Source organism: Geotrypetes seraphini, chromosome 2 (genome assembly GCF_902459505.1).
Source record: "Geotrypetes seraphini chromosome 2, aGeoSer1.1, whole genome shotgun sequence".
NCBI classification, from domain to species: Eukaryota; Metazoa; Chordata; class Amphibia; order Gymnophiona; family Dermophiidae; genus Geotrypetes; species Geotrypetes seraphini.
In genome coordinates, this window is record NC_047085.1 from 344,633,324 (window position 1) to 344,653,650 (window position 20,327).

The 20,327-nt window shown below is 46.6% G+C and overlaps 1 protein-coding gene across 2 annotated transcripts in view; it reads left to right on the top strand.

The window, feature by feature from the left end:
• The window catches only part of CUL1 (cullin 1), a 275,377-nt gene that overhangs the window by 75,821 nt on the left and 179,229 nt on the right, over positions 1–20,327 (top strand). For both annotated transcript variants that reach the window (XM_033930314.1, XM_033930315.1), the window contains one exon: positions 4,815–4,982. In XM_033930314.1, the coding sequence (XP_033786205.1) occupies positions 4,815–4,982 (168 nt within the window). The remainder of the gene's footprint in view (positions 1–4,814; positions 4,983–20,327) is intronic.

Here is a 20,327-nt window from a genome sequence, read left to right on the forward strand (position 1 = left end):
TGACCGCCCCAACATCCTTGACAGCCACCCTGTCACTCCTGGTAGAAGGGATGCCCACTCTCTCCTGCCGATTCTCCCCCTACCACCTGGTATCTCTGTAACGAAGGGATGCACTGGGAAGAGGCCTAAAGTTCTGATTGGTCCAGGCACCTAAGGCCCCCGAGCCAGTTAGAGCGTTAAGCCCTTCCATGATGCATCCCAGTAAGGGAAAGACCTGCCATTTGAAGAGGCAGGCCTGCCAGCCCAAGACAGTAGTCACCTGGCCATCCTTCATCATAGAGATACCGGGCAGGGAGGGGGGGCAGGGGTTGTTGGGATAGGAGACCCTGGTGGCAGCAGGAAGTGGGAATCCCTCCTATGAGTGTCTTTTTTTTTTGGGGGGGGGGGCCTTGTCAGTGGGAGGGAGTGGGCATCCCTCCTGCCGGAAGTATTAGGGGAGGGGGGAAGTGCTAGAGATACCGGCGGCGGGAGGGAGTGGACATCCCTCCTACTGTTCTTCGATTCGGGGGTCTTTTTTTTTTGTTTTGCCAGGGGAGCGGACGTCTGAGCTGTCTAGCCTTACTTTCCTATCAGAGCCTGAGCTAATCAGCGCACAGACACTGACCGGAAAGTAAGGCTATGACAGCTGAAACCCTACTGTAAAATTTTGCCCGCAAATATGGCACAGTGAGATTAGGAAATTACCCGGCAATTATGGAGAATCATCAGGTGTGCTCCTTTAAATATGAGCCCATTTTACTACCATTTTAATACTAATGACCTTGTACTACATTTGCATGGTAGAGTTGGAGATGGCTAGGAAGCTTGGAAAAGACAACGATGAGCCATTCTGATAATCAGCAGGTAAAATACTGGCATGCTAAAGTGCCTGGAACCAGTTTAGTGACCATTGTTAAGGGCACGGTAAGTTTTGAGAATCTGGCCCCCATCACCTCACTTTGAGGCCCATAAAGAGGGCAGTCAGTTTATTTATAAGATGCTTGTATGAAACAGTGTCAGAGGTTCTGGTCATACAGTCAAAGAAATGGAGGTGATGATGACATTTATGAAACAGTCATGTGAAAAAATTAGGACACCACATGAAATATTCAATTCTAGCAGAGAACATTAAAAAAAGGGGATAAATCCTTCTTCAGGTATATCAGTGACAGAAAAAGGAATACAAATGGGATTGTGTGCCTTAAGAAACCAGACGGGAACTATGTAGAATCGGACTCCGATAAAGCTGAACTACTAAATGAATACTTCTGCTCAGTCTTTACTTGCGAGGCGCCGGGATCTGGTCCACAGCTGCAGACAAGGGAAGGTCCTGCTAATCCAATCTGATCAGCTTCTTTGACTGGGTAACGAAAAAACTGGATATGGGGGAGTCCCTGGACGTCGTGTACTTAGACTTCAGTAAGGCTTTTGATAGTGTCCTACACCGCAGGTTATTGAGCAAAATGAGTTTGATGGGATTAAGAGAAATGTTAACTGCATGGGTAAAAGACTGGCTCAGTGGTAGACTTCAGAGGGTGGTGGTGAACGGTACTCTCTCTGAAACGTCAGAAGTGATCAGTTGAGTGCCGCAGGGTTCGGTCTTGGGTCCGATCCTATTTAATATCTTCGTAAGGGACCTGGTTCAAGGGCTTCGAGGGGAAAATTGAATTATTCGCCGATGACGCCAAACTATGCAACTTAGTAGGCAAAAGCACAGTGTCCGACTGCATGACGCAGGACCTACTTTTACTGGAACATTGGTCTTCAACCTGGCAACTAAGTTTTAATGCCAAAAAGTGTAAGGTCATGCACATTGGCAACAGAAATCCATGCAGAACTTACACCCTAAATGGTGAGACCTTTGCAAGAACTACAGCAGAACGGGACTTGGGAGTAATCATTAGCGAAGACGTGAAGTCTGCCAATCAAGTGGAGAAAGCTTCATCCAAAGCTAGACAAATGATGGGTTATATCCAAAGAAGCTTCGTCAGCCGGAAGACCGAAGTTATAATGCCGTTGTACAGATCCATGGTGAGACCTCATCTGGAATATTGTGTACAATTCTGGAGACTGCATTATCAAAAAGATGTGCAGAGAATGGAGTCGGTTCAGCGAATGGCCACCAAGATGGTCTCAGGACTCAAGGATCTCCCGTATGAGGAAAGGCTGGGTAAGTTGCACTATACTCACTCGAGCGTAGAGAGAGGGGAGACATGATTGAGACGTTCAAATATGTCACGGGTCGAATTGAGGTAGAAGAGGATATCCTACGAAGTCAAGAGGACATCCGTTGAAACTCAGGGGTGGGAGATTTCATAGTGACCCAGGAAGTACTTCTTCACTGAAAGGGTGGTTGACCATTGGAATAGTCTTCCATTGCAGGTAATTCAGGCCAGCAGCACGCTGGACTTTAAGAGAAAATGGGATAAGCACGTAGGATCACTTCAGGGAAGAATTTAGGGGGTGGATCATTAGAGTGGGCAGACTTGTTGGGCCGTGGCCCTTTTCTGCCGTCATCTTCTACGTTTCTATATCGATGCCAAATCTTTTTTTTTATATATCTCTGGAAAAGAAAGTGATGTAATTGCAGGTAAACAACAAAGATTTTCCTTGATTTACTCGTGAAACAAAAGATATCCACAAAAATGTGTATTCTGAGGAATAAATTAGGACACCCTACACCCTATTAGCTAGTGTTACCCCCTTTAGCTGAAATAACTGCAGTGAGACGCTTCTTGTAGCCATCTACCAGTCTCTGACATTGATCTGAGGAAAGTTTGGCCCACTCCTCAATGCAGAATTCTTTCAGCTATGAGATGTTTGAGAGGTTTCTTGCATATAGAATCTGTTTTAAATCACCCCATAGCATCTCAATGGGATTAAGATCAGGGCTTTGACTTGGCTACTCCAGGACCCTCCATTTCTTAGTTTTAAGCCAGTCCTTGGTGGATTTATTGTTGTGTTTTGGGTCATTGTCATGTTGCAAGGTCCAATTTCGCTTCAGCTTTAATTTTCTTATAGATGGTCTCACATGTTCCTCAAGCACCCTCTGATACATGGTAGAATTCATGGTGGATTCTATGATGGTGAGTTGACCAGGTCCTGCTGTAGCAAAGCATCTCCAAACCATGACACTTCCACCTCCATGCTTCACACTTGGTATGAGGTTTTTTTTCCTGGAATGCTATATTTGGTGTATGCCAAACATGTCCTCTTTTCTGGTGTCCAAATAATTCAATTTTAGACCTATCTGTCCATAGAACACTATTCCAGAAATCCTGGTATTTATCTACGTTCTCTCTGGCAAAATTAATTCTGGCCTTGATGTTTCTCTTAGAGACCAAAAGTTTCCTCCTTGCACACCTCCCATGCAAGTTAAATTTGTGTAGTCTCTTTCTGATTGTAGAGAAATGCACTTTCATATCAACAGTAGCAAGATCCTGCTGTAGGTCCCGTGATGACATTGTAGGGTTTTTGGGGACTTCTTTTAGCATATTGCGGTCTGCTCTAAGGGTCAACTTTCTTGGACAGCCAGACCTGGGCATGTTGGCAGTTGTTTGGAAAGTCCTCCACTTGTACACTATTTTCTGGACCGTGGAATGGCTAATGTCAAATTCTTTCGAGATCTTTTTAAATCCCTTTCCAGACTTATAAGCTGCTACAATCTTCATTCTGAAGGCCTCAGACAGTTCTTTTGATCTCATCATGTTGTCTACTTTCACCACAGCAGTCATGAGCACACCAAACTAAATATCTGAGGTTTAAGTAGGGCAAACGTCCTTCAAAATGCTGAGTAATGTTCTAATCATGTGCACCTGATGTGACATGATACACCTGTGTGTGATTTCAGCTACTTTAAGTGGGAGGATATGTTGGGTTGTCCTAATTTATTCCTCAGTTAGAATACACATTTTTGTGGATATCTTTTGTTTCATGATTGGATATCTTTTGTTTCATGAATAAATCAAGGAAAATTTTTGTTGTTGTATACCTGCAATTACATTTTTTTCTTTTCCAGAGATAAATAAAAAAAGATTTGATATCGACATTTCTTTTTTTTTTAATATCTTTATTAGATTTTCAAACTACAATTGTGCAACAAATAATTCATATACATAAAATATCACAAGACAAGCACAATAAACTTTCAGACATTAACATACAATTAAATTTTTCCCCACCCAATACTTAAGTAAAATAAACCCACAAGAAACTATCCATATATATCCTGAATCAAGTTCCAATGCAACTCTCTTCTCCCCCCCCCCCCAAACCACCCTGGATGTATATGTTTACAAGCCTATAAAATAAAATCAATTATTCTTCCTTACAAAATTTCGCCAGTGGCTCCCAAACATCCATAAACTTTCTGTAATTCCCTTTCTGTATAGCCATGAAACATTAATATGTGAACATTTCTTAAGAAAGGACTGAATATTTCATGGGGTGTCCTAATTTTTTCACATGACTGTATATGGACAATACAAGCTGCCTTTAGGACAGAACTTTATACATGATTCTTTTTGTTTTTTTTTTTAAATTAATTGTTCTACCCCAATTTAACTGTAATGTAATTCGCTTAGAATTTATTAAGCGAACCATCAAATCTAAATAAACTTGAAACTTGGTGTCACCCTGAGTAGTGCACAATTTCTGCTCAACAGATACACACATTGGTTTTACTGCTTTGTTTTGGCAGTACTTATAGAAGCCATTTGCTTAGCCATCAGCACATTGGTCTAATATAAGCTTTCTGCATCAGCCCCTAAGTTTGTATCAGTATGTTTATTTTTAGGTTACACTATCTAAAGTAGTTTTTTACTTTTCTGCTTTAGGATGGAGAAGACTTAATGGATGAAAGTGTTCTTAAATTCTATACTCAACAATGGGAAGACTACAGATTTTCAAGCAAAGTGCTGAATGGAATTTGTGCTTACCTCAATCGACACTGGGTTCGCCGGGAATGTGATGAGGGGCGCAAAGGAATTTATGAAATCTACTCGGTAAGTGAAGAAAGTTATTATTATTGTCTTTCAGAGAAAAGTCAGAAAAAAATTTATATACTAGAAAAGGCATTTAAAAAATATTTTCATTTCTAAATTTGATTTATTCAGTATGCCTCTATTCATACTGTACTTCAAGTTATCCCAGGACAAGCAGGCAGGTATTCTCACTAGTGGGTGATGTCTTCCGACAGAGCCCCGATACGGACGTCTCACAAGCATACTTGCTTGAAGAAACTTCAGAAGTTTCGAGATGCCCGCACCGCGCATGCGTGAGTGCCTTCCCGCCCGATGCACCGGGCGTGTCTCCTCAGTTCTTTTCTTTCCGCGGAGCTGAGAAGTTTTGCTTCAACTCTCTGCGCTGAGTGAACCCGTGTTCTTGCCTTCTAGTGCTCACGGTTTTGAGTTTAATTTCTCATAATCGTGTGTTTTATTCAGTCGTTTTCTTATTTTTTAAAAAAAAAATTTTTCCGTAGATTCGACTGGGTCGGCCGCGTGGCTGGGGCCCCGCTGCTTCGATCTAGCGGCGGAGCTTTTTCGGCCTATGTCCCGGCCTATTACCGGTTTTAAAAAGTGTATCGTGCCAGCGCGCGATTTCATTGACGGACCCGCATCGACGCTGTTTACAATGTCTCGGGCCTCAACATCTTCCGAAATCGTGTCGGCCTTGTTCCACTCTAACAGCACGTGCTTACAAGCGTCGCTGTTTCCTGTGGGAGTCGATGTTCACTATGGAAGCTTCCAAGGAACCTTCGGCTTTGACCAGCGCTTTGCCTTCGCCTGCGAAGTCGTCATCTACTCCTGCTGCATCGGGTCTTTTGAAACCGGCCTCCTTCGTTCCGGTTTCGACCTCGCCTCCTGCTCCGGTGCCTTCTTCGGTCTCCTCAGATCAGGTACCTCCTCAGACCGTTCCCCCAGTGGTTCTTAAGGTGCCTAAGACTTCTAAGGCTAAGCACTCGACCACACGGGACCGTGAAGACTGTACAGGGGGTCCCACTTTGGCTGCGGCTCCCCCCTTGTCGGCTTCGCTACGGTCGCTCCTGGAAGCCCAATTCATCGAGCTCATGACTACCATGGGGCCCAGGTTGCTTGCCACAATCCAGCATGGGCATGCGGAACCTCCTCATTGGGGCGAGCCGCCCCCTCCTCCTCCACCTCGCCGCTCGCTATCACTGTTAGGCGAAGAAGCTCGGCGTTTGGCTGCGAGTTCATCGAGGAGTGCTTCGCTTAGTATAATGCCGTCTCTGAAACCCATCCCCGCCTCGGAGAGGGGCAAATGGGATTTGCCTCCGAGGAGTCGAAGCCCTGGACATTGTCAGGAGGATTTCTTCAGGAGCCCCTTGCCTGCCAAGCCATCTCCTGACCCGTGGCAGGCTGCTCGAGAGGCATCAGCCCACCTTTCTCTTCGCTCTACAGCTTCCAGTCCTATATACTCGTTGGAGGCCTCTGGGGAGCCGTCTTCGCATCGTCGTTCCAGGTCCCTTTCGGGGAGGAGTGGGGGGTACCGCTCCAGACATTCTTCAAGGCATTCGTCTAGACATTCTACAGTCTCGCCTCAGAAGAAGTTGCCTCGTATGGTGTATTCATCTTCGGATGTCTCGCCTCCTCCGGGCCCAGAGTTCGAGGATACCTGCAGATCATTCTCCCCTTGCAGATCCCATGTCTCCTTGGATCAGGAGGCCTCTACTTCTTCGAGTCCGTCTCAACGTCCTGTGTTGGCGGACCAGCTGTCTTTTTCATCTTTTCTATGGCAGATGATCTCGACATCACCTTGGACTCGGGTTCCCGCTACTCCAAGGAGTACCTTAATACCATGCATCTGCTTCACCCTCCTGCTGAGTCTCTTCGCCTGTCTCTCCACAAGCTTCTCGACCAGACATTCATGCGCTGTTTTGAAACACCGTACTCCATTCCTGCCGTTCCTGGCAAACTGGATGCCAGGTATCGTACGGTGCATCATAAGAGGTTTGAGGGCTCACAGCTCTCCCATCAGTCCCTGTTGGTCGAGTCCTCCCTCAAGCGGTCTCATCCGTCCCAGGTGTATGCCTCCGTGCCGGGAGGGGAGGACCATGGATAAGTTCGGGAGGCGCATATACCAGAACTCGATGATGGCTTCCCGAGTTCTCAATTACACCTTCCATTTTGCCACCTACTTGGAGTTCTTCCTTCCTGTGCTTTGGAAGTTCATGCCTTACATCGAATCTCAAGCTAGTTTCGAATACGAGGAGGTCGTCGCCTCACTGTCCCAACTGCGTCTTCAGTTGATGCAATCCTCATATGATGCGTTTGAGCTCTCAGCACGGGCTGCTGCCTGTTCTGTGGCCATGCGTCGCTTGGCCTGGCTTCGGACCATTGACGTGGACCCGAACCTCCAAGACAGGCTTGCCAACGTCCCATGTGCAAGTGCGGATCTGTTTGATGTGTCCATCGAGACAGTGACAAAGAAGCTGTCGGACCATGAGAAGTCTTTCCAGTCCATCCTTCGTCCGAAGCCTAAACCTGCTCAGTCTCGACCTTCTCGACCGCCCTTGATATACCAACGGCGTTACACGCCCAGGCAGGCTCCGGCTGCGAGGCAACCGGTGAAGAGACAACCTCCGCAGAAGTCTCAACAAAAACCTCATCCTTCTGCTGTTCCCAAGGCTCCTCAGCCTTTTTGACTCTCTTGTAGGGAGCATAACCAACACCGTTCTGCTATCCCCTGTCTTTCCAATTGGGGGTCGCCTCCATCATTTTTACCATCGATGGATGGCTATAACCACCGACCTTTGGGTCCTTACCATCATCAGGGAAGGATATTCTCTTTAGTTCCATCGGGTCCCCCCGGACCATCCTCCAAGAGAGTATCCTTCCAACTTGACCCAGACCGCCCTTTTTCTTCAGGAAGCTCAGGCTTTGCTCTGGCTTCGGGCCGTCGAGCCAGTCCCTGTGGACCAACACAACCGGGGGCTTTACTCCCGGTACTTCCTTGTTCCGAAGAAGACGGGCGACCTATGTCCTATTCTGGACCTCAGGGTGCTCAACAAGTTCCTGGTCAAGGAGAGATTTCGCATGCTGACCCTAGCTTCTCTCTACCCCCTCCTCGAGCAGAACGACTGGATCTCTGGATCTGGATCTCTGGATCTAAAAGAGGCCTACACTCACATCCCCATTCATCCGGCCTCTCGCAGATTCCTCAGATTTCAGGTGGGACATCTGCATCTGCAGTATCGAGTGCTTCCTTTCGGCCTGTCCTCGTCTCCCAGAGTTTTCACCAAGTGTCTGGTGGTGGTGGCCGCTGCACTCCGGAACCATGGTCTTCAGGTGTTTCCCTACCTCGACGACTGGCTCATCAAAGCTGCCTCGGCTCCAGGGGTTGTCTCGGCGACCCAAAAGACCATTTGGTTCCTGCAGAGTCTGGGGTTCGAGATCAACTTCCCAAAATCTCATCTGCAACCGACCCAGTCTCTTCCCTTCATCGGGGCGGTTCTGGATACTATACAACTCAGAGCATTCCTTCCTCCTCAGTGCCGGAATGCTTTGCTTCATCTCTGCCAGTCAGTGTCTTCTCGCTAGTCCATCTCAGCGAGACACATGATGGTTCTCCTGGGACACATGGCCTCTACGGTTCATGTGACTCCTTTTGCCAGACTTCACCTCAGAATTCCTCAGTGGACTCTGGCTTCTCAATGGACACAGGTGTCAGATCCTTTGACTCGTCACATCCTGGTCACTCCTGCTCTTCAGCAGTCTCTGCGTTGGTGGATGATCTCTTCCAATCTATCCAGAGGTTTGCTGTTTCACACTCCTCCCCACGAGAAGGTTCTCACGACCGATTCCTCGACCTATGCATGGGGGGCTCATCTGGACGGTCTTCGCACTCAAGGCTTCTGGACCAGTGCGGACCGGCTGTGCCATATCAATCTTCTGGAACTCAGGGTGATTTTCAATGCTCTTCAAGCTTTTCAACATCTGCTTCACGACCTGGTGATCCTCATTCGCATGGATAACCAGGTCGCCATGTATTATGTCAACAAGCAGGGGGGCACGGGATCGGCCTCCCTCTGCCAGGAAGCTCTCAGAGTCTGGGATTGGGCGATTCGCCACAACACCTTCCTCAAAGCTGTCTACATTCAGGGGGCGGACAATGCCTTGGCAGACAACTTAAGTCGTCTCCTCCAGCCTCACGAATGGACCCTCCATTCCAAGCCCCTTCATCAGATCTTCTCTCAGTGGGGGACACCTCAGATAGACCTCTTTGCGGCTCCCCACAACTTCAAACTGCCTCAATTCTGCTCCAGGATCTACACTCCTCATCGCCTCGAGGCAGATGCCTTTCTTCTGGACTGGAGGAATCTCTTTCTATATGCGTTTCCTCCGTTTCCTCTCATTCAAAAGACTCTGGTCAAGCTGAAGTCCGACCATGCCACCATGATTCTGATAGCTCCTCTGTGGCCCAGACAGCCTTGGTACTCCCTTCTACTTCAACTCAGCAGCAGGGAGCCATTCCTTCTTCCAGTGTTTCCTTCACTGCTTACTCAGCATCAAGGATCTCTGCTCCATCCCAACTTGCAGTCTCTCCACCTGACATCTTGGTTCCTCTCAACGTAACTCCTCTCCGGTTTTCCAGAGCGGTGAGGGATGTGTTGGAGGCTTCCCGGAAGCCTGCTACTAGACAATGCTACTCCCAAAAATGGACTACATGGGTCGGGTTGGGCCCATGTGCCTCAGGCCGCGCCCCCAGGTGGGACCTAAGGCTCCAGGGCCTATTCTAATTGGCCCACGCGCCTTAAGCCCCACCAGTAGGCGGAGCTTTGGGACGGATGGGCCAATCCGGCCTCATTCCGTCGTTGGCTGCCTGCCGGACAGGCGGGTTTGGCTCCCGTCTGTCCGGCCAACTACCAAAGGTACGGGGAAGGGGGGTGGGGGTGTCGTGGGGGTCGGCCAGGGGGGGTCGCGGGTCGGCTGGGGGGGGCGGTCGGAGGTTCTTGGGGGGGCGGTCGTTGGAGGGAGGGGGTTTGCGTCGAGGGCAGGAGGGCCTGGGATCCCTCCTGCCCGTAATGTAGTGCGGGGTGGGGGTAGGGGGTCGCCGTGGCCAGGAGGGTTTGGGCTCCCTCCTGGCCCGATATTGTCGGGGAGTCGGCCGGGCAAGAGGGCTTGGGCTCCCTCTTGCTCCGATCGCGGGTGCGGGTGGGAGTGCGTGCGAGCGGTCGTTCGGGGTGGGGGTGCGAGCGGTCCTGCTGGGGGGGGTGAATCGGGCGTCGGGCGGGGTGGGAACTATGTAGAAAAACTTTTGTATACCGCGCTCACGCGTATAACGTGCGAGGGGTATGCGCGGTAGGTAAAAACGCGTATAACGCACGCGTTATATGCGTGAAAATACGGTAGATTGTGTTCACCAGTCTTTACAGGACATTTCCACTTCTTGTTTTGCGTTTGAGTTTGTGGATTTGTTTCCCTTGTTTCACACACTGAATGGAGTTGTTCATCATGCAAACAGGCACCGATTGACAGTCACAGAGACTGGGTGGGCCCTATGCTTCTTCTCCAAGGACCCGAATACAGGCCACTAATACTCTACTAATACTCAGGCATTGTTACCGAATCCTGTGTGCCTTTAGCATCAGCAGTCTTTGAAGAGGAGCTTAAGAATTTTTAAGAGTACCTGGAATTAGAGAATGACACGGGGACAGATTTTTTTCCCCGTCCCCACAGAAACTCAATTTTCCTGTCCCATCCCCGCAAGTTTTGTTGCTGTCCCTGTTCCTGCCCCATTCCTATAAGCTCTGCATTAACCACACAAGCCTCGAACATTTATGATTTTGAAGTGTTTGAAGTTTGTGCAGATGAAAATGGAGCTTGCAGGAATGAGGCAGGGCGGGGAAATGAGGACTCATGGGGACGGGAAAAAAATCTGTCCTCGTGTCATTTCCTACCTGGAATGATTTTTTTCTTGGCCACATCTCTACAAAAGTGAATGTGCCCTGCACATTTTGATTTTTAATCAAGCCTTAGCTGCCTGCTTGAAGCAGACTAAAAGTGCTTAAAGTCCACTTGTTAGGATTTTTTTTTAACTTTAATAAACTTGGGACTGACATTGCCAAAAACACTGTATTTGATTTGCTAGCATTGTATTTCCCTTGCTTATGCCAAGACAAGCTTGAGCCTTGAGTGTCATGTAAAGGCTTATAATGTTCAATCAATGGCTGTGTCAGTAGTTTGCTTGAGATCATCCTCCATTGAGGAGATTTTCAGGCCTGCAACATGGGACTTTAGTTCATGCATTAACATCTCACCATTGCTTAGAAAAGGACTCCTGATAATGACAATAAATTTGGTCTGTGGTCCTCCAGAATCAATTTGGGGCTTAGAATCTCATTTCATTTCCTCCGTCACTTATTTTTTCTTTTTTTCCAGGCTGCCTTTCCAAAAGAAAGAAAAATACAATAAAAACTGACAAGGCCAGTTGAATAAAAAATGTTTATTTGCATTTTTCTTTTTAAGGCATCCTGAAACTTGGAGGACTCATCCGTCAGGACTTGCTATCCTGCTTGTCCTGAGAAAAAAAATCTAGTCATGTATAATGTGGTAGCATGTTTGTGAAAGCAGATCCTTACATACTCAGCCTCCCTACTACTCTAAGCTCGGTTAGAGACAGGGAAATCTTTTGCAACAGCAGTAAGCAAAAAGCTGTACACTTATGGTCTGGAAGGAGGATTTTTTGCCCATGAATGATTTGAACCTAATGTGAGTGACGCTAAAATAGCCTTCACATAAGTGTCTGAGGTTTTTTCCTCCTTTATGTATATTGACCGTGTTTCCCCGAAAATAAACCCTAGTTAGATTGACCCCCAAAACCCCTCCTGAATGTTCCCGACTCCATCCCAGACAATAGTGCTGCCCGATTCGCCGGTGGCAGCGCTTTCTCCCCCTCCCACCATGTGCAGCATCTTTCCTCCCCTCTCACCCATCCCCTTGCGCAGCATCTTTCTATCCCTCCCTCCCATCCCTCTACGCAGCAGAACCCTGCCGACCCTCCCACCCATCTCCCTGCGCAGCATCTTTCCATTCCTCCCTCCCATCCCCCCATGCAGCAGAACCCTGATGACTCTCCCACCGTGAAACTGACATACCTCCACTCCAAACAGCAGCGGCTGCTTCGCGGCCTTCCTCGCCAGGGGCTTCCCTCTGTCGCATCACTGATGTCATCAGTGATGCAGCACGGGGAAGGCCATGAAGCAGCCTGTTCAGAGTGCTGCTGCTGTTAGGAGTTGGAGGTATGTCGGTCTCGCAATGAGAGGGTCGGTGGGGTTCTGTGCAGGAGGATGGGAGGGAGGGATGGAAAGATGTGCAGGAGAATGGGTGGAAAGGTCAGTGGGATTCTGCTGCATGGGGGGATGGGAGAGCGGGATAGAAAGATGCTGCGCAAGGGGATGGGTGAGAGGGGAGGAAAAATGTTGCACTTGGGTGGCGGAGAGATGATCGTTGCACATGAAAAAAATAAGACATCCTTGAAAATAAGCCCTAGTGCGTTTTTTTGGACCCAAAATTAATATGACACACTTATTTTCGGGGAAACATGGTACATATTCACAGTTGTTGGATATAGTCATTACAAACCCAAAGTTAGGTAGGTGATTATTTATATAATAGCTTTTGTGGGTTTTCTCTTTACATCATTAGCATTAAGTTCAAAGTGAAGCAATATTATTGACCGGCCCTGTCAGTGTTCTCCCTAGGCCTTTTAGCTGGGCGGTCCGCCCAGCTAATTTAGACGAGCGCCCGGCTAACATCTGCTGCTGCCACCGCTGCTGAACATTTAAAAAAAACAAAACAAAACAAACCGGCTTGGAGATTTCAGCCTGTAGCGATCTTATGCTCCGGGGCTCTATTGGGGAAAATGCTGCAGGGTCCTGCCTTCGTGGAAACAGAAAGTAGGCAGGACCCGGCAGCAAGAAGAGCAAATGCTTCACTAACCTGTCTCCCGCCTTAGCCCGTAGCGAACGCTTGCTTCAGGGCTCTCAACATGTGCGTGCCGGTTTCCTTTCTCTCCCTCCCCCCGCCCCCCGGACATAACTTCCGGTTTCGGAGGGAAGAGAAGGGAAGCCGGCACGCACATGTTGAGAGCCCTGAAGCAAGCGTTCGCTATGGGCTAAGGCGGGAGACAGGTTAGTGAAGCATTTGCTCTTCTTGCTGCCAGGTCCTGCCTACTTTCTGTTCCTGCGAAGGCAGGACCCGACAGCATTTCCCCCAATAAATCGATCGCGATATTGGGCCGATCAGCCTTCCTCTCCCCGACGGCAGAATTGATGTCGGGGAGAGGAATGTTGGTCGGCCGAAGCAGGGAGAGCCTGGGGCAGCGTCGGCTTTCGGGCCTATTATTGGTGGCGATTTGGGGCCTGGTCCCCGATGGCAGTGGCAGTGGCAGTGGCTTGGGGGAGGGCAGGGAGAAAGAAAGAAAAAGGGCAGGCAGGGAGACAGAAGGAAAGAAGAGAAACATAAAAAAAAAGAAAGGGAGGCAGAGAGAAAGAAAGGGCAGGGAGAGAGGAAGGAAAAGTTGGGGGAGGGAATGAGTCTAGAGGAGAGGAAGCATACAGGCTAAAAGAAGGGAAGAAAGATTGGATGCACAGTCAGAAGAAAGTGCAACCAGAGACTCATGAAATCACCAGACAAGATAGGAAAAATGATTTTATTTTAAATTTAGTGATCAAAATGTGTCTGAATTTATATCTGATGTCTATATTTTACACTAAGGTCCCCTTTTACTAAACCGCAATAGAGGTTTTTAGCGCAGGGAGCCTATGAGCGTCGAGAGCAGCGCTGGGCATTCAGCGCAACTCCCTGCACTAAAAACTGCTATCGTGGTTTAGTAAAAAGGGAGGGGGTGTATTTGTTTATTTTTGTATGGTTGTTAGTGAGGTGATAGTGCATAGAGTCATCTGTTTTGACCTCTTTGAAAAACCCTGGAATAGGAATAATAATTAACATTTTCTATGCGTTCAGTGTGCAACATTTTCTATGCGTACAGTGTACTTTGTGTTTTTTAAACATTTTATTGTTGGTAGAACATTTTGACTTGGTCATTTTAAAAGTAGCTCGCAAGCCCAAAAAGTGTGGGCACCCCTGCTCTAGAACATCGCTCCTTAGTTTTATCAAGTGGTGCAGTGAGGGGCCAGCACTTTACATCTTATCACCTCATTCTTTCTTTTTTCTCCTCATGTACAGCACGGTTCTTTATTCTTAGCAGCTCTTGCACTAACAGTACTACGTGTGCCTTATGCTACTTTCACTACCACTTGCAGTCAGGTTCGGCATTTTATCATGGTTTTGGTTTTTTATTTAGTTTTTCACCAGTATTTTCATTTATTTATTAAAGCAGCCTTTTATAACAGCCCAATGCCCCTCCCCTATCAGTGTGCATTCAATCCACTGCCGACACTGTTTTGGCGCCTCTTTCAACAGATCAAATATCATAGCCCCACTGTCGCATGTTCACATTTATTCTGCGTATGAGTTTATCTCATCAGTGCAGAGACCTTTTCGTTAAGTCCATTTTACTCTCCCTTATTTACTTTCCCGAGTGCTGTGGTTTTATTCTTTGGTTTTAATAGAAGCTCATTTGAAGAATAATTTAGATCTTTCCCAGGTTTCACTTTTCATCTACCCGGTCTTTTCTGGTCTCCTTTCTATAGTCTGCTTTTCATCTGGAGTCTTTTGAGTTTAGAATTACATTTTACGACATATTTTTATGGTTATAATTGTATGACATGTCTAAATCGGTCAAGTTATCCATTCTTTTTATTATTTTTTGTCCCCTCATACAGTAGCAGACCGCCCCTGGTGCCAGCCTTAGGGGGTACACAGCCGGCTGGATCCAGAACCTTCCGAGCTGCTCTAAATGGCACCTGCATCTCAGCGCGGCTGCCGTACTTATTCCGAAGCAGAGTTGGCAGCCACACTGAAGTGCAGGAAGGTCCTGCTATGACTGCATTTGCCGCCTCTACCTCTGGAAGACGTAAGTGGCGTCGGAAGGGGTGGACTGGCAGCTGCAGTCATTGCGGAACCTTGCCACAACTCCCTACGTCTGCCGGCCCACCTCCTCCAACATCACTTACATCTTCCAGAGGCAGAGGCAACAGAAGCAGTCATCATGGGACCTTGCTGGTTTGGAGGGAGAGAGGAGCATAGAAGGGTGGTAGAGGGAGAAAAAGGGGGTCAGGGTGGTATGGAAGGGTGATGGAGAGAGAGAAAGGGGGCAGATGCTGATGGAATTGGTGTGCAGGGAAAGGAGAGAGAGACATAAGGGGGAAGGATACTGGATGGAATTGGGTTGGAGGGAAAGAAAGGGGGCAGATGCTGATGGAAGTGGGGGGAAGGGAGAGGAGAGAGTGAAATGCCAGACCATGGGCGTGTGGGAGAAGGAAGGGAAGAACAGGAGAGAGATGCCAGACCATTGGAGGAGGGAAGGGAAGAAGATGGATGCAGAATAATAGGGGTGAAGGGAGAGATGGAAGGGGAATACAAGGAGAGAAGATGCCATATAGAAGGGGCAGAGAGAGGGTAGACAGTGGATGAAAGGAAGAGAGTGACAAGACTATGAGGAAAGCAGAAACCAGAGAAGATAATGTAGAAAAAAATTCTATTTATTTTTTTGCTTTAGGGGAGATGCATCGCTGTTTCTGTGGTGTTGCATTGTATACAGAGTCCAGCTTCTTGGTGGTTCAATTTAACCTTTGTCTACGTTTTTATATTTTATCCCCCCTTTTACAAAACTGTAGAGGGTTTTTTTTAGCACCGGCCATGGTGGTAATTGCTCAGAATTCTATGAGAGTCTGAGCTGTTACCACCATGGCTAAAAACCACATTATAGTTTTGTAAAAGGGAGAGGGGTTAGTTTGTGATTACATATTCCATACTAGGCAAAAGTGTTTTCTGTGTTCTGTGTGTTCGAAAGACATGGTTTTCAGTTAGGATTGACTGTGTAGGATTGATCTGTACTAGTCTGGCTTGTTTAGTTTTACAATGGGTGTGTGGTGTGTGGTGCAGTGGTTGGATCTACAGCCTCAGCACCCTGGGGTTGTGGGTTCAAACCCCGCGCTGCTCCTTGTGACCCTGGGCAAGTCACTTAATCCTCCATAGCCCCAGGTACATTACATAGATTGTGAGCCCACCGGGACAGAGAGGGAAAATGCTTGAGTACCTGATTGTAAAAACCGCTTAGATAACCTTGATAGGCGGTATATAAAATCCTAATAAACTTGAAACTTGAAACTATTGATGTTGTACTGCTCATTGCAGTATGTAAGATGCTGCCTTTTCCTAGGTACTCACTCATGTGTGATGTGTGGATTATTACTAAAAATCATGTTTTTCATACAGATGGGGGGGGGGGTAAAAAAAATGATGGGCCTCGGGTGTCACATATGCTAGGTACACCACTGCCTTCATAGTTTATATCTAATCCACAAGCCTGCTTTTAGGACCTACAGGGTATGTATCCCTCTGATTCATGACAATTTCACTTCTCATGTTATCTTATCCATTCTTTTTATTATACAACTGCCCAGATAAGCATCAGTCTTTGACGTGATTGGACCTTGAAAACTAACGGCAACAGTGTTCTCCCCAGAAATTTTTTCCAGCCATGAAAATTATTTGCTGCATTTAGTGTGCCACAAAAAACATTTGCTCCGTTTAGTGTGCCGGAGTTAAAAAAAAGTTTGAGAGACGCTGCTCTATACTATTTGAAAGAGGGCAAATATCTAATTATTCACTTCTAGAATTGGATACTTCTTAAAATTAATAAAAAATTATGGAACAAGTGTCAAACCTTAAGAAAGGTTGCTATATTGAGCATTGGAAAATAACTAATAATAATTAATTAATACAAATAGTACACATTTAGGGCTCCTTTTACTAAGCTGCGCTAGCGGTTTTACCACACGCTTAGCTCGCGCAGAATTGCCGCACGTGCTAGACACAAATACCAGCATTGAGCTGGCGTTAGTTCTAGCCGTGTAGCGCGGCAATTCTGCACGCGCTAAAAACGCTATTGCAGCTTAGTAAAAGAAGCCCTTAATTTTCCCCACCACCAAATTTCCCCGTCCCGCCCCACCCGGCTACTTTTTCATGTCACCCGGCTGGAAAAAATTTCTGGGGAGAACACTGGGCCCTGTGCTGTACTGAAGTAATAGTAGTATTCACCATTCTACAGCACTCTGCATGCCTGTTCTTCATTATGCAAAAAGCTGAGAGCTGGAGTATTTCCGTGAATTCTGTTCTGGGGCTGACCTTATTATATTCAGGGGCTTGGTGCTCTAGCTTCTGTTCCTCATGGCAGAATGGTATTTCTGAGTTGTCTGGATGTTGGAGCCTAGACTGTTCTGCTCTGCAGTTTTGACTACAGGCAGTTCCCGTGTTAAGAACGAGTTACGTTTTAAAATCTGTTCTTAAGTCAGATTTGTATGTAACTCAGAACGTGTAGATTTTAAGATTCTTGCTGATTACCTCTGCTTCCAGCTGACAAAAAGGCCAGCTGTACCTACTAGTTCCCTCTAAGGTACAGCATGCCCAACCACACACTGTTCTTAATGTGGCCATACATCATTCCTGAATCTGCTACAGGAGCAGTGCAGGAGTCTATGCCACTGGAAATACTGCTCAGTGAAATCAAATGAAGCCGCAATTGTGCTCTTAAGTATGAGTCGTACTTAAGCCGGGTGTCTGCAACTCGGGGACTGCCTGTATTCTGAATTGTGACTTCTTGGGGCTACTAGTTCAATTTTTATTTCTATTCTTAATTTGATGAGGGTTTGAATTAAATTCCTAATTATGCTTACTTTATTTTCAGGGCTTCTTGGACATGGTTATGTTTTTTAATTAAAAATCTAAGTTAAATGATGACAATGAATTAGGTTTGCCTAGCTGAGGTACCTTATTAGTTGTTAGTTGAGGGTATGCTTATCAACCATCTGCCCTTGAACAAGGGGACATCATGAAATATCAAGCACAAATTTCCTATTGATTTATTTTTGAAAAGATAACGAGGGTGGTAGGGGAGTATTCATTTTAAAATTGTTGTTTTTGAATGCATGTGATTTGTGGCTATAAAGATAACACAATGATTAAAACTTGTAATTATTGCATTGCCTCCATTATACCCTACTGGGTTATTATACCCTACTGGGTTATGGCTCTTGAGTGGTAAGTTATTTTACCCTCTTTGTAATACCTCTAATTGCAAAAGATGTAGTGAAACTAAGAGGGTACCAGGAAACTGGTACTCATTAATCTCTTTTGAATCAAGGCAGATTTATTGTCTGCCCCCGTGAAACTTGTCCCTAAAGAAAATGATCAAGGGACTTGTTTGGCACTGCTCACCAGAAAAGGTAATATTGCTCCATCCTGATATTTAGTCTCAGGTCCTCACAGCCTAGGTGTTGAAGTGAATGTAACAAGATTGTTTGTCTGACTGAAAAAGCATCTAGAGTCATTCTGACTTGAGAGAGGATGTCGTCACATGCATCATAAGGTTTTAAATAGAAAGGGCTTGCAATCTAGTGTTAGGCAATGTCCTAGATCACCCTTCTTGTGTTGCACAACTATTTAAATACTGACTACATCTTTCAGCATTTATTTTCAAAATTCAGTTTTATCAAGGTGCAACTCAGTATAGTTGGTATGCATCACTTGGACACTTGGAGGATACTGGACACTGATGTTCGGTTGTCCTCGGAATTTCGTTATCTTGGTGTTTTCTCGATTCACATCTAAAATTTAGGCAGCATGTGTCAAGTTTGATCAAAGAGTGTACTACAAATTGCACTTACCATATATACTCGAATATAAACTGGGATTTTTGGGCCAAAAAATTGGCCCAAATGGAGGTCCCGGTTTACATTCAAGCCAATACACCCCCTTCCAAAATTATTGCAGGCTGCCGCCAGGCTCTGCACTCTGTCCCCTTCCTTGTCCTAGCCTCATACCTCTACTGTCGATCCCCCGTAGAGGTGCAGCGGGCAGGAGCGAACTTTCCAAGTTCCTGCCTCGCTGCTAACTGGCTGCCGCGAGATTCTTCAGCCGCTGAGAAGCACGAGCAGGTGCGTGATTTGGTGCTTCTGCTCGGTGCTGAGCAGCTTCCTTACTGGCTCCCGGGAATTCTGAAGAATCTCATGGCAGCCAGTTAGCAGCGGGGCATGAACTTGGAAAGTTTGCTCCTACTCGCTGCACCTCCACAGGGGATTGGCAGTAGAGGTATGAGGCTAGGACAGGGAGGGGGACAGGGTGCAGAACCTGGGAGGGAGGATGCAGAGTCTGACATGGGAGGGAAGGAAGGGTGCTGGGTGCAGAACAGGGGAGGGAAGGAAGGAGGGAGGCTGGGTGCAATGCCTGACGGGGGAAGGAGGGAGGGAAGGAAGGGTGCTGGGTACAGAGCCTGACAGGGGAGGGAGGAGAAGAAGGAAGGGGACTGGGTGCAATGCCTGACAGGGAAGGGAAGGAAGGGTGCTGGGTGCAATGCCTGGCAGAAAGGGAGCTGGGTGCAGAGCCTGGCAAGGCACTTGAATATTAAGTTGCCCGACTTATATTCGAATCAACCATTTTTCCTCCTTTTGGGGGGAAAAAGGGGATCTCAACTTATATTCGGATCAACTTATATTCAAATCAACTTATTCAAATATATATGGTAGTAAGTAAGCTGTACCATTATGTGTCATGAGGGAATTTCAGGTGCTAGTGTTGTCTGTATTTGAAAACTGTAATGTGGTACTGTTAGGTATTCCGGGGGTGGTGTTGAAATCGTTACAGATAGCACAAAATTCTGTTATCAGGGTGTTATTCCAGCTCCAGAAAAATGAACATGTAACAGATTACTATATTAAGCTTTTTTGGCTGAAAATTGAGTTCAGAATTAAGTATAAATTATTACTACTGGTTTACCTGAGTATACAAAGGTGTGCCCCGCGATATCTGAAGGACAGTGTATTTCTTTACATCAGGTTGCAAAAGCTGTGCTCGGCCAGTGAACTATATACGCCCTCCTCATGACATCACTAATGATCCGGGGGCGTCCATGAAAATTTGATTTTCCTTGCTATGCCAGAGCAGCTATTTAAGTGGAGTATTTTTTATTTTTTTTAATAAATGTTGAGTTTTCATCCTCCATTCCTTTTGTTGAAAGTTATTTTGATTGCACAGTCAGATCTGCCAGAAGACTACCATAGAGCGGCCAGAATTTCATTCCACCCCTTTTATTCCTCTGCTTCCAGTCAAGCCATGTAGAGCCATTGTCTAGGCATTCTATAGCAACCACCCCACTACCGCCTGTTCCATAGGTCAGTCCAAGGTTGCAAAATATGGACCTGAGGA